The 13829-nt window shown below is 48.0% G+C and overlaps 1 protein-coding gene across 1 annotated transcript in view; it reads right to left on the bottom strand.

Moving 5' to 3' along the window:
- Positions 1 to 6055: 6055 nt before the first annotated feature.
- Positions 6056 to 13829, bottom strand: part of Syndig1 (synapse differentiation inducing 1) — a 91712-nt gene continuing 83938 nt past the window's right edge. The window contains exon 3 of the mRNA XM_038329216.1: positions 6056 to 6214. Within this exon, the coding sequence (XP_038185144.1) occupies positions 6056 to 6214 (159 nt within the window). The remainder of the gene's footprint in view (positions 6215 to 13829) is intronic.

A 13829-nucleotide genomic window follows, 5' to 3' on the forward strand; every position in this document is an offset into this window, starting at 1 on the left:
TCCCGATTTGTTTATTTCCTTCTCTGTCACACTGCTGTGTATGTTTTTTGATTCTACACCCTTCTGGTCTTATGTCTTTTCACCCAACCCCCCCCACCACCACCACCAGTCTCTCCCTCCCTGGGAATCTGACGTAGACGAACCCACTGCTAGAGGAAGTCTGAGGAGAGATCCATAGAATGATCCTTTCCCTGTTTGGAGTCCACACCTGCTCTAGGCGAAGTCACAGGACAGGACATTTGAAGGTCTGTTATCTCCAGCTTTTCTGCTGCTGCAAGTCTCGCAAAGGGGTGCTCTGTGTTGGGGTGGGCACAACTGGGTGTCCTTGCTGCCCAAATTTTAGTTACACCTGAGTTGGGGACACTCAAGGCTATCTCTGACTATTGCTAGGGGGGCATTGGCCTTTGCACTCCTAGACTGAGCCTAGGGCCAGGTTCTGTCCTTTCCCCTGCAGGTGTCAAGGAGAAAGCGTCACTGAGCAGTTTCTTCCTCTAACCCAAGGATAGGGACAAGGATGGCATATTTGTACTGCTACAAATATGAAATGCAATGGTTTGCAATGTGTTATTCAAAGGAAGGACACATGTTATTTTAAAAGCCCCGTTGCTAGGGAATCCGCAAGACGCCTCGTGAAGAGCTGATTTGGGATATCGGAAGAAGCTGAAGATTTCTTGAAATAAAAATTAGAAGAGCTTCATTTGTGAGGGCTCCACATCACCACCCCCGACTTCATCATCAACGGAGTGATAAAGCTCAAGTGAGCCTGATCTCTTTTCTGAATTCAAACTGCAGGTGGTCAGCCGTTGCTTCTAATTGCCCAACGGTCTCTCGAGAAAGCAAACAGGAATGTCCTCACCTCATGCTAAGAGGAGATTATGTCTGCACAGCCCCCCACGAATGGCTGACTGACTCTGCCCTCAGTAAGTGCAGAGCCAGTCTTCATAGGTGCTGCCTACTCCTCAGCTATACCTCACCAGCCAGTGCAACCAGAAAACAGAAATCCCTTAAAACGTGTGGGACTCATATCCAGGTGGCAAGGACGCTAGTTAGCACGTGTGACTTAAGAGTAGCGCTAGGCATCTTGGCTAAACAGCTTGATTTTCGGAATAAAATCATTTGAGTCTAAAGATGGATTCATCATGTGGTTGAGACAGATCCAGATCGCTGCCTCTTATTAGTTGCAGGCGTGAGTTAGAACCCAGGTGTCATGAATGTTGCAAGCACGAGCACTGTGGGAAGGGAGTACATTAAGTCAGAGCTGCATGCTGATCCTGACTGTGTGGCACCTCTGCTCCCCACACGTAGACCTGTAGGTATCATACTGCCCTCCTCTCTGCCCACCTAGATTCAGATTGTTCCCAAGTGACCTGACTTCAGTGCAAAGCAAAGTATGTCACTTTGGAGGGCACAGGGGTGCTCACTGACATTCACACCACGGCTGGCAGAACACTCTTTGCTTGTGTGCTGGGCAGACACATAGACTTTTCTCTTAAGGCTTGGTGGAGGCAGACCCGAGCTCACACTGTGCTGGAGCAAAGGGCTTGGTTGTGAGAGAATAGACCACCGTTTATAGTGCTAAAGGGATTGTCGTTGCATAAGTGGGATAGGTGCAGTGGCCAGGGAAAGCAGTGGCCTGATGACTCAGTCAGCCAATGCTCATCTTGACAATCAGGGAGGCAGAGAGCCCAAAGTTGGTTCAGAAGGAAGTATGGAAGCCTTGTGGCCTGTATCCCTTAGTTGTGCTGATTGTGGCTAGCTAGTGGGGCAGATGTATGTCAGGCAATGCCAGTGCTTACAGTCTATGTCAATGAGTGTGAGAGTCAGAATACTACTGTCCCTGTGACTCTTCATAAGTGGCTTTAGTGCCATGACAGTACAGGTCTTGTAGTAAACAAGCAAACTCTTTCAGGGTCTTTCATGGAGTCTTCAAGTGTGGTCATGGAGAATCACAATAGATCCTGAGGGCCGCTGATAGCCAGCAACACGGCCTTAATAGGGCACCATCCTGCCAGGGGACCAGCCCTCACACAATGTTGGCAGCAGACTCATAGAAGACACTGGGGGAGAGGAGGTGGCACATGATACCAATGTCAGGGACTCAGCCCTGACTTCACCTCACTGCCCCCTGGCCTTCCAGGGGTTCTGCAAGAAATCTGTCCCTGCACACTGTTATTTAAAAACAAAGAAAACCAAACAATAACAGCAACACTAGCAGTGACAAACCCCTGAGGAATTAGCTCTTGGCCTTGGTCTTGGCAACAAGGCTTGTTGCCAATTTTTGCCTCAAGAAGATACAGATGCCGCCATCCGGCTCCCTTTTGCCATTGTTAAGCTTTAGAAAGGCCAGACAGGCATCACCCCTAGAAATGCCTCCAATCTAAAGCCTCTCCTAGGAGGTACCGTGTTAATGCTCCATCATCTCCCATCACCCTGAAGGTTTCCCTTGCCATGAGTCACTCAACCACATAGGGCTGTGGAGCTCCTTGCCCAGTGTGTTGTCCCTGGTGTGTGGCAACAGTACTCAGCCTCCAGTGTTCAGGAGACTGGCCAAGGCTGTGGCTGCTATGCCCCGCCTTCATTCCTGCTGGGACAGACAATGCTCTGGGATCCCCAGCCCTGCCTAAAGAAACTCTCATCCCTGCTGCCTTTCTCCACAGGGAGCGTTGACCTTTTCCTGGGGTGCTCAGCAGGCTGATGTAGTCATTACTCCTACAAGCTTGTTTGGCGGGGTGCCAGCCATCTTCAGGCCTCATGTGTCTGTGGGTTTAGCAGCCACAGTTATCTTCCAGAGCAAAGAAGACAAGTCCAGTAGTGCAGAGGCCTCTGGTCCTCTGTCCCTTGGTCAGCTGAGCGTATCCTGATGACCAGGGAGGTAACTAGCAGGGAACATCACAGCCACAGTCACTTCTTCCAGTGCACCTGATAGTCCCAGTGTTTGAGAGCAGAGCAGAGGCACAGCCTGGCCTCTCTAAGAGACAGAGCTACTCCACTTTCCCAGATCTTGCTTGGACTCAGGTTCAGAGTTGCTATGCTGTGGTTTATTAACACAAGTCAAGAGATGTCAATATGTGGGGCAATAAATGTGCAAGGAGAAACACAAATGTGTCTCAAAAGAGATTAGGATTTTAACCAGACCACTAGAGCCTCACAGACTCTGAAAATCCTCAAGGGTAAAGCTAGTTCTGAAAATCAGATCAAGCTTTGCCATGGCCAGGATTGTGGTGACCATCGAACATTTATGTTCAAGGAGATGAAACAGTTACTGGCAAAGGAGGGGTGTCCACTGATGCTCTTTATGTCCAGAGCTCGTTCTGCATTCCAGGTGGCCTCTAGTGCTTTTAGAGGGCACCTGGCTTGAGCGATGTCCTAATCGGCTTAGAAGAGTCCGTTCATATCATCCTACTTAGACATGTGGCCCGTTTGTAGAAACTGGGCAGCAACCAGGTCTCCGTAACCTACAGATAGGGCTTTATCATCATGTTCTTAGGACTCACTGTAGTTTCATGAGGATAGCTAGGATACCTGGTCAAATGAATGCAACTGGCTATGTAATGTCTGCTGAGATTGAGGAAGGGCACTTGGAGGGTGGAGATGCCTGGTAGGTTGGAAATATGCATTAAATGGGGAAATATTATGTATTCCAGAGAGACTTAATACAGGAGAAATTTGAGGTATGGTTAACTATCTAATAAAGTGGGGACTCAGTGACGGGAACAGCAATCATGCTGATAAGATCCAAGGAAGTACAGGCTGCAGGAAGGTTGCTCTGCTTTGCAGATGATACTAACAGGGCCACTGAGGATGCCATTCATCCACTTCCCCTGTGGTCACCACAGCCATGCTGTTGACGGCACTGTACTACCCACTCAACATGCTGATGAGCCACACAGCCCCAATCCATTAGTTCCAACTCTGCATACAATCACTTGTGATCATGACCAGTACGATGCTTGAAATGTCCTTGGTCTCCAGGCCCTGGAGAAACGAGTAGCGATTCTTGAGAATCTATAGCAAGGGCAGCAGCATTGTAAATGAAGCCTCTTCCCTCTGGAAAGACAAGACTGGGATGTGGTGGGTAGCTGAGCTGGCTCGAGAGGACTAACTTGCCTAGTTAGTTAGGACTGAAACTCTGTCTTCACCAAACCTTAAGAGATGGCAGTTTTGGCATCCCTTGAGTTTAAAACGCATCACTTTAGGGCCAATACCCTCTCTATTTTATACATCGCTCCATGAAGCTGAAATCCTGAGAGGTTGGGCTAAAAGAAAAAACGTGAAAAGCAAGCTGTGAAATGGCCTATGAATAATTCTGACAGTAACCAGAACCGTGCCATCTACTGGACCATCTTACACCCGTCACTGTCTCTTGGCCCCAGGAAGTCTCCAGCAATCCTATGAAGCAAACCTTTCAATTATCCTGTCCCAGGGACACAGTTCAAAGAGTTGCAGACATCTGTCCCAGAAAACAATGATAAAATAGCATGACTGAATTTGAATGCAGGTTAGATTGACCCTCCCCCCCCCAATATCTCATACTTTCTACATGGCCAGCTCGCTCAGCTCTCATTGGTTCATCTTCTCTACGGCCCTCATTTAACTGAGGAAAACAATGCTAGTAATTTTGGAAACATTAAGAGTTCAAGGTCAAGGGGGGGGGGGCAGTGTCAAGTGGGAGAGCCTGAACTTGTTATCATTATTCCCAGGCAGGGGTTCTCACCTGTACTATACCCTGAAATCACCAGGCTGAATTTCTGACGAGCTAAGTCAGTATTCCTAGGGCTTTGATGCCAGGATTCCAGAGACTGGGAATCTTGTAAAACTGCAGAGAGAACCCAGACAGAGCGCCTCTGCATCATTTGACGGTGCTCAAGATGGACTTGTAAGCAGCCAGGGCTGTGTGATTCATGATTCTTTCCCCGCAAGGCCGCCCAACCATAGTTGCTGAGCGCTGGCTAGCTCTTTCACTAGTAAAACATGAAGTAAATCATCAAAACAGAGCCCAGCCATCACCATTCATCAGAAAGGAAACACTCATAGGCAAACAAGCTAAAAGATAATTTTTGTTAAATAATGAACACTCGTAAAACAGCAATGACATGGTATTAAAACATCTGTGATTACTTATTTCTCAGCATTCATCTGGCAACTGAAGCAGCATGAAGCAAGAGTTGCACTTAAAAAATGACAAGAAAATAGCCATTCATTTAGTCGACAGAGTAAGGCCCATTTCATTTCCGGGATCCCAGTATTGCTGCTCACGACCAGGATGAACGTCCAAGAGTTAAACATCCTGTGTGTCTTCACAGTTCCTTTCCCTCAGACTGGGCTTGTTCTCGAGAGAAGTGGGGTTATGGCTGCCTCTGCTTTAAGACTGATGAGGCCCCAGAACTGTGTATTGCTGGGTATCTGCAGGAAGCCTGCAGGAAGCCTGATGCTCCAAGCTGGGACAGCGTGCTGGGATGGAGCAGAGCCAGCGTAGGCGCTCTGCTCCTCTAGGTTTGCATTCTCAGGCAGGACCCCTCTGTGGACAGAGATAGCCGATCTCCCATCATGTGCTTTCTGCTCCTTCTGAGCCCCACTTGTTTCTGACAAGGAAGCCACAAAGATGGGGGGAGGACACAGAGGAGTTAAGCGGGCCACAGCTGTGGTGACATGTCTCCTGCATTCTGCCTATTGCACCATATTCCATAAAAAATAAACATATTTTTTTTAACTGTTTGTATATTGCTAATGGGGTGGCGGTCCAGGCACTGGCAGGCTGCAGAGCTGGGTTGTCATTGATCCATTAGAATCCATCGAGGGGCAGCCGCTGGGCTGGAATCTTTGGAGCTTCCAAGTGGAAGAATCAGCATTGCTCGCTGCCTGGGGCTCTGCACAGTGCTGAAGGTGAAGTGGAAGGATAAGAACAAAAAAGAGGAAGAAGTCTGGGAGTAGAAGATTCCAGGGCATCATGGAGTCGGTTGACAGTCATTGTACTATACAGCATCACACAGGTGTCTCTTCTCTGCCCTCACACGGGTGGCCCGGCTCCCCCTCCTTCCGCCAGCCTTTGGGAAGCTTACAGGTGGTTGTTCTTGGAGAGGTAGGCGATGAGGGCGACGGCCACACCCACGTAGATGCCAGTTCCGATGGTGATGGACAGCACGGCCAGGAACAGGGCCCTCCGGGAGCTGGTGCTCGCCTGATGGAAGTCTCCTTTGGCCACAGCTTTGTTCGTCTGCAGAGGTGGCAGAGAAAAACAAAAGGGAGAGTGAACGAGTTGGAAATAACGGGGAGGAGAGCATTCTGCTTGGCTTCTTTCCGACATTCAACTTCTCCGGATTACAGAAAGGGTATACCAGTACAGGCAGGGACACGGGAACAACATGTATTCCCATAATGACTGGGCACTAGTTAAGTCTCTTACTGTCAAAGAAATGGATGGTTGGTGTTTGTCACCGTTCCCCACATGTCAAGGGAGTCAAAGCTCCCATTCTGTCTAGTCTCAAGGAAGTGACATCTTGAAGTATCCCAGTGAGACCACAAAAGTGAAGGCAGGGTCTCAGAAAGGATACACCAGGGATGGGCAAGGCTCTTATCTCTACTGCCACCCTTCCTGCTCAACAATGTTATAGTTTTCCCTAGGATAACAATTTCTAAAAAAAAAAAAACAAAAAAAAAAAACAACAAAACTTTTCAACCCCTATAGCCCAGAAGAAGTATGGTGAAGGAAATTGTATTTCTCATTTCCCAGAGAGAAAAGAAGGGCATAATGTTATTAAAGCATCCTAGAAATCCTGCAGTTCCACTCTTCAGAAGTTAGCCACATGTTCTATGACACCCTTGATTCCTGACTGCTTCCCACCCCTGCAATAGCTGGGGTTGGCACCATTCGTGTGAAGGCGTATGTCACAAACAATCCCACACCAGTTTGGAATTATGATTAATAGAATAGTTATTTATTTAAAAGGGAAAAACTTACAGATCACCGTCCCAGCCAACAGCCCTCTGCGCAATCAGAAAGGGAGCCTAGTCGCCAGAAGCAGAGCCGAAGCCAGAGCTTGAGTGGAGGGAAGTGGCCACGTTTTTTTAAAGAGAGAGACCACGCCCCAATGGGCTGTTATCTCAGCAGCTATTGGCTGAAGGAGCAGAAGGAGCTCCCGCAACATTCGCGTATTGGTAAAAGTGTTCTGTTTACGGCCATCATCTCTGTGCTTGAGCACTTGGTTATAGAACGGGATGCTGGTTTAGACATAAACCTCTTGGAGCCATGAGATAAACAGTGATTCTGAGATTAGGTATTGGCCCAGAATCAGCGTTTGGGGGCAGAACCTGCAAACCCTTCTCTAATTCTTCCCTTCCTTGCCTCTTTGCACAGTTGAGGTTAAAACCAGGGAGGGGAGTTGGGTGTTGTAGGAAGGTCTCATTCATCTGTAGAAGAACTCTGGAAAGTATTTTGTTCTCTGATAAGACACCAAACCACATAAGATGTGAAAGACACAGTCTTCCTGCCTGCCTGGGGACATGGCTATGGAGCCATATATATAATGGGTGTCTTGAGACTGGGGGAAGTCCCAGAGGTGATTACAGAAGCCCATGTCAACACTGAGAGACCTCTGAACCCGTACCAGAAGCCTCCTGTTCCACATCTGCTGGCTGAGGAGCGTGAGTCCCTGTGTTCAGATTCTATAGGTTGGCTGGGACTCTGCCGTATCACACACGCTCCTTGATTCAGGAAGCGGAGTGCTGTGGAGGGACTTCCTGAGTCACATGGCTCATGGGCTAGTGGAGTGGATGCTGTGAAGACACGTGATGTCCTGTAGTGATGCTGAGGAAGGCTAATCCTGAGAGATAAGGGGCTCTCTGGTCAGTAGAAAGGTTTAGCCCACTCTTCCATGGCATCCCCTAACTGGCTCCAATTTCCATGGTGCATTTGTGATATTTCTGCATTATATGTGGGTACAGGAGGACATATCGTTCATTTAACCTAAAAGCAATAACATATGCTGTGAGTCACAGAAGGTCAGACTTGCAGATAACTGTTGAGTGTATTTTCATTTTCCCAATCTCCTGACTCTGATTTAGGGAGACTGGACATCTGTGATAAGGGCTCACTTCTGCCACTGGACCCCTTCTCTGGACACTAACTTATGAATCTTGAATTTAAGGTTTTATTTTTTTTTCCTCCCTCATTTCTTGCCTTGGCATTGAACTTGAAAGCTAACAGTGGACAAGGTTCTGATGAAGTGGAATTGAGGCAATTTAAAATGAGAAGCCTCAAAGGACAGCAGTAATTAATTAATTAAGATATAATTAGCTGGGTTTCATTTTATATATCAATGCTTCCAAACACTCCAATGTCCTATAACATAGTTCAGTGTAACTGCCCTTCTTGGCATTAACCCCAAACAGCCCTGGGACATCAGCAAGCAGCATGGCTTGTCACCGGCTGTCGTTACTTTAGTCTTCACATGGTGTGCCTGGGCTAGGATGGAGGAGGGGAGGCAAAGGAAGCCTGTGGGCAGAATAGAGCCCACTTTAACTGATCAAGAACCTTCTAGAAGATCCCCTGAGTTCCACTTCCCTGTCTCATCAGAGTTGAACCTGTAGATACTCACTGTGGACCAGAGCCTGCACTTTCCTTGTCCTCTCTGGTCACCTGGGAGCCAAGAGTATGCACATAGGTGATGGTGGTATGCTGGTGGGCAGTCAACAGCTATTAATGGATGACTAAATGTGGAAGTGCTGAAACATTGCCTTCAAAAGCCACGCAGGGTTTGCCCTTTAGTAACTGATCTTTGTTCTTCCAGGAGTGAAAGCAGGGAGTAGCAGCCCTGCCCATCCCTACAGGTGATCTCTGGCCCCACACTGAAGGTTCTGAGCATAGGGAGCCAAAGCACTCATACCTAAAGTCTTCATGTCTGAGCACCAAGCTTACTCCTCCTTCTCCTGGTCTGCCCAAGAAGAACTTGCTTTCTCTTTGTTGTTGTTGTTGAGTTATTGAATATTTCTTCAAATACCAGGGAGTGTGACTTGAGGACAGTGGGAAGAGTTGGTCAAAGAATCACGTAGGTAAGGTCAGGCTGTGCTTCAACAAGGCACTCACATTTGCTTTTCCCGGGATCAGAGAGTTCCTGGGTCTAAAACCTTGAAAACAGTTGTCATTTACCTACCCTGTGACTCTAGGAAGGGGATTCGACACCAACCCTTCATCTCAGAGAGTGAATGACTGTGACTACCAGCCTTCTTCTTGACCCTTTGTGAGGGGGCAAACCAGAAGAAATGTCTACCTCCTGGCTCACAGCATAAGGTCAATGACAGACAGGTTAATTGCTACGTATGAAGGTTAGGAGTACTCAGCCTGTCTGCCGATGATGGCAGCAAGACTGTGTACAAGAGTTTTCTTCCTAAAACAGGTTGGCTCAGCTCAGCGAATTCTTCAAGCAGCCCAGCTGCTCCTGACCACTCTGTTGGGGAAGGGGAAGGAGAGGAGGGACAAAGGACAGATGTAACCAGTGCCTCAAGGCAACTGGGAGGTTGAAGAGATTGGCTGGAAGGAACAGTGCCTGGAATAACTAGATCTGTCTACACTCAGATCTACATAGGAAACTCCAATGACCAAAGTGAGTATTTAGAAAGCACCCCAAGAAGTTGGTCTCAGGGTATTCTGTGGGTGTGAAAATATTTCTTGCTTGTATGTGAGCCACCTACCTGTTGCAGCTTCCGTGAGACCCAGCCTGACCTGTTAATGCTCTATCCCAGAATAGGCCTCACTCCTCCCAGTCTAGAAGTTTGTGCTGTGTCCATCATCTGTTGCTAAGAAACATGGCATCTCCAACCTCTGTGGCCATAGGCAAGGCTACTCACTTATGCCCTACAGTCCTTGTGGTCAGAGGTCTAAAAGAATTGGCTTGCGAGTCTGACTTGGATTTGGCTGTGGCCATCTCCCTGTGCTATGGAAGATGGCTGTTCCTTGAGCTGAAAAGATTCAGAATCTGTTCCCACTCCTGTGGGTCCCTCCTTGTGCTGATTCCTCAATCTTACTCAGATCCCACCTGCCCTCAGTGACTCTTGGCAGCCTCCTCCCAATTCTTTCTTAGGGTTCATATCACCACCAGGGATGTCCCATCATCCTTCAGATAAACAACTTGCTCATCCTCACTGTGGCTCAGGATCTTTGCCTCTAGGAGGTTCAGACCATAAGGTTATCCCTACCCTTAAAGCCACTGGGAAACCACCATGAGGTCCCTACAGAATGTTTACCTGGGGGTTCCTCTAGCCAGAATTGAATCTAATCTCAACCAGCCTTTGGAGTGTCACCAAATTCAGGCTCCTGGGCATAAGAGGCTGTACCTCTGGAGGGTCACCACAGGGGCCTTTTTTTCAGTTCTTCCTCTGCCACTTTAGAGCCCAGAACTTTGAAAGCCACCAGACTGAACAAGAGGAAGGTCACAGTGTGTAGCAAGCACTACATAAATATCCTCCGCCCATCTGAATACACCTTCTTAGCCACAAAGATGTTATGCTTCACAAAGTCACGCTAATCCCCATTAGCCTACGCCTTAGCATAGCGGCAAAGCTGCCATCTTCTTCCGTGGGTGCATTGAGAACAAGCTCCCTTGTTCCTGGGTATTTCTTTCCCTGCCCTTTAGCCAACATGCTGTGAGTAATGTTTCTCATAAAACAGAAAGTGCAGGAGGTTCACAAGCTGGGAGTAGCAATGGCTTGTGTGTACCTTTGCCTGCCAGAGGAGTAGGGCACAGGGAGGGACCTTAGTGTGGCCGGCAGCCATGGCTTTTGTACTCTTGAGCGCTGCACAGGTGGTTTTCAGCCTAAGGATAAAGTCCCAGGAGGGGGAAAGAGAACCTTAGAAACTGGTCTGGGAAGATGGCTTAGTTTATAAAGGAGTCAGAGTGAGAATCTGAGCTCAACCCCTAGCTGGCTGTGCCTGGAAACTTAGTGCTGGGAAGAAAGAGACAAGAGGAACCCTGGGGATTGTTGGCTAGCCCGCCCAGCCAAATTGGCAAGCTCTAGTTACAGTGAGAGACTGTCTCAAAAACTAAATCAAAGTGGCTGTTGAAGACTTCTGATGCTAATCTCTGCTACTACAAGTGTCTATACACATGTGCCCGCATACACATCAACATATGTACACACAAACACACACACATGCACACACACACACAGAGAGAAAGAGAGAGAGAGAGAGAGAGAGAGAGAGAGAGAGAGAGAGAGAGAGCGAGAGAGAGGCAAGTACAATGCAGGCACATATGTAAGTACAGGGTTTTGGTTTTAGACATAGCTGGAAAGGGAGAAACCACCTAAACCACGAGGAGCTGGGCATGCAGAGGCCACTGTACACACTCTGGTTCCCGAGCAAAAGAGCGCTCTTCTTTTGCCTGGCTGTAAAGATCAAAGGAAAATCTGATCTTAAATTCCGAGAGCAAAAGTAGCCATTAAAACTCAAGACAGCAGGTTCACCTTCCTGAATGAAGAGCAGTTCCAGCTGAGACTGAGCTCAGTGCAGTGTGCTTGCTTGGCTCCCTGGAGCCCATCCCCCACACCACAACCAACAGATGAGACCAAGAAGTAAATAAAGAAAGGAACGAATAAATAAAACCCAAAGCTGAGAATATAAAGCCTCTGAAAAACAGAGACCCCTTGGTTAAAATAACTGTGTACTGGCTAGCATTGCCACACCTTGTTCATATCTCCTTAGGCTAGAGTTGCAGCCGTCCCACAACTGGGTCAAAGGAACACAGTGTGAAAGAACGCAAGGCTTTCTGACGTGTGATGGCCATTGTGCTCTGACTTTCGAGGTAAGACACGCCAAGTTTGCACGGAAGTGGTTGTTTCTTCTTCTTGGGTGGTCGTTTTAATGGCTCTGTCTGACTGATGGGAGAGCTTATCCGTGGACAAGGGCTAGATGATGGTTCAGTCTCAAATGAGCACTGCTTTCTGTGGGGAAGCAGAGTGGCTCTGCCAGGATTCCTATAGAGTCTGTTGGTGGGGGCCACACATTTCTAGAACTAGAGATCTATAAGGCTGGCCTCACCTAGCTTTCTGAAAGTCTCCCCTTTTGCTGAAGACCCAGGTCACCCAACTGGCTTTTTTTTAATAAAAAGAAGAGAGCCTCAAGTACTATTTAATCACTCATATACAAATCCGGCTCCATCCATGTTGTTGGGGACAGATGGAGACATACACATACGCACTAAAGTATACAAAGTGTGCATATGAACTCAGTGGCTATTCAGTGTTTCAGGGAATGTGACCATGTGACCTCCATCCAGAAGGAACACTGTCCCCACCGCTGTGCCTATTATGATTGGTGAGAGTGAGGACACAGACCAGTTTTGACACACGGTGGGAAGAGCGCCACAGAGGCACGAATACCCGGGCTAGGAAACCCTAAAGCCCATCTTAGAGACTGGCTACCACAGTCATGCCCTGGTTAGGCTGAGAATACTGGCCTACTTTACACCGCTTAAAAGTGTTAATGAATGCAATCATATTATAAATAAAAATTGCATCTGAAATCACCATTTATCTGCACATCTAGCCATACTGGGAAGCTGTCATTATACAAGGAGTACAATTTTATCATGGTACAGTGTCAGCTATTTTCTTGAAACAAGAGTTTCTTTTCTAAGAAAAAGTGTGTGTGTGTGTGTGTGTGTGTGTGTGTGTGTGTGTGCGGATGCACCTACAAAGGCCAGAACATGGTGTTGGGATCACCTAGGGCTGTAGTTACTTGGAGGCTATGAGCCGCCAGATGTTGGTGTTAGGAACTGAAGTTGGGCCCTCTGCAAGAGCAGGAGCCAGTGTGCTTAACTGCTGAACTATCTTGTCCAGCCCTTATAAGGTACTCTTAAGAGACATCTGAGAGACATCATACCTCCCAACTGACTTATCTTAACATAGCTTCACAGGCTGGAATATTCCACTTTTCCTTCTGCCTCCTCTGTTCATTTGGCGGCTTGCTCTTTATCAGACACTTCAGCTGGAAGATTCATATGAGATTTAAGGTCAGGTCACATGACTTTGCGTTGGCGCCATATTTGGACACAGTGAAACAGCTTTAGGATGAAGGAAATTGAGGAATTCTATGGAGTCAGGGAAGGGATCATGACATCTGCAGAAACTCATGTTCCCAGCATCTCCACATCCCAAGTGTCCACAGACCTGTGCTCAACTTGAAGTCTCAGACCCTGGATCTCAGCAACACCACGACAAGCTCTCCTGGAGGACACCCTGTCTTCTGCTGGGATGAGACTATATTCTCCACACTTCCTGGACTCAGCTCTTTCGATGGGCCAGTGACCGACCCTGAGCTGAGGTTTCTCAAGCTCTGGACTGAAATCTCAACAGGCAGTTCTCAAAGTGTTCATTTCCTCAAATGACTTAGTTTGAGGTTTTGGGAAAAATTGCAATTTTCTCTGAAAGACTTCCCTGTTGCTCTGCTTTTCTTAAAGTTACTATCCTAAAGGGAAGAAGGCAGTCAGGCCGGATGCTTCCACGTTCTGCATCATCTACCTCGCTAGCCTGCTGGCTGTTCATGGGGAGTGCTGGGTCACGCACAGCATGAGGGCCCTGGCAGCAAACGCTGGATTCCCTCCCCCGCCCCCCCCTTTGAACCGTGACGGGCTCCTGTAGTCTTCGAATGACTTCTCTGAGAATTACTAGCACCGTGGGCCCCTTTACTGCCCGCGTCCTCTAGGATGAGTGGCTGGCTGCCTTTGCATTCTCAGCGTCGCTTCCATGATTCAGTGCCATCTAACATCCATTGTGCCAGAACAAGATCCCAAGGGCTGTACTGCCGGTGAGAGCAGCGCAGTGACCCCAATATGAGC

This window comes from Arvicola amphibius, chromosome 5 (assembly GCF_903992535.2).
Source record: "Arvicola amphibius chromosome 5, mArvAmp1.2, whole genome shotgun sequence".
Taxonomy (NCBI): Eukaryota; Metazoa; Chordata; class Mammalia; order Rodentia; family Cricetidae; genus Arvicola; species Arvicola amphibius.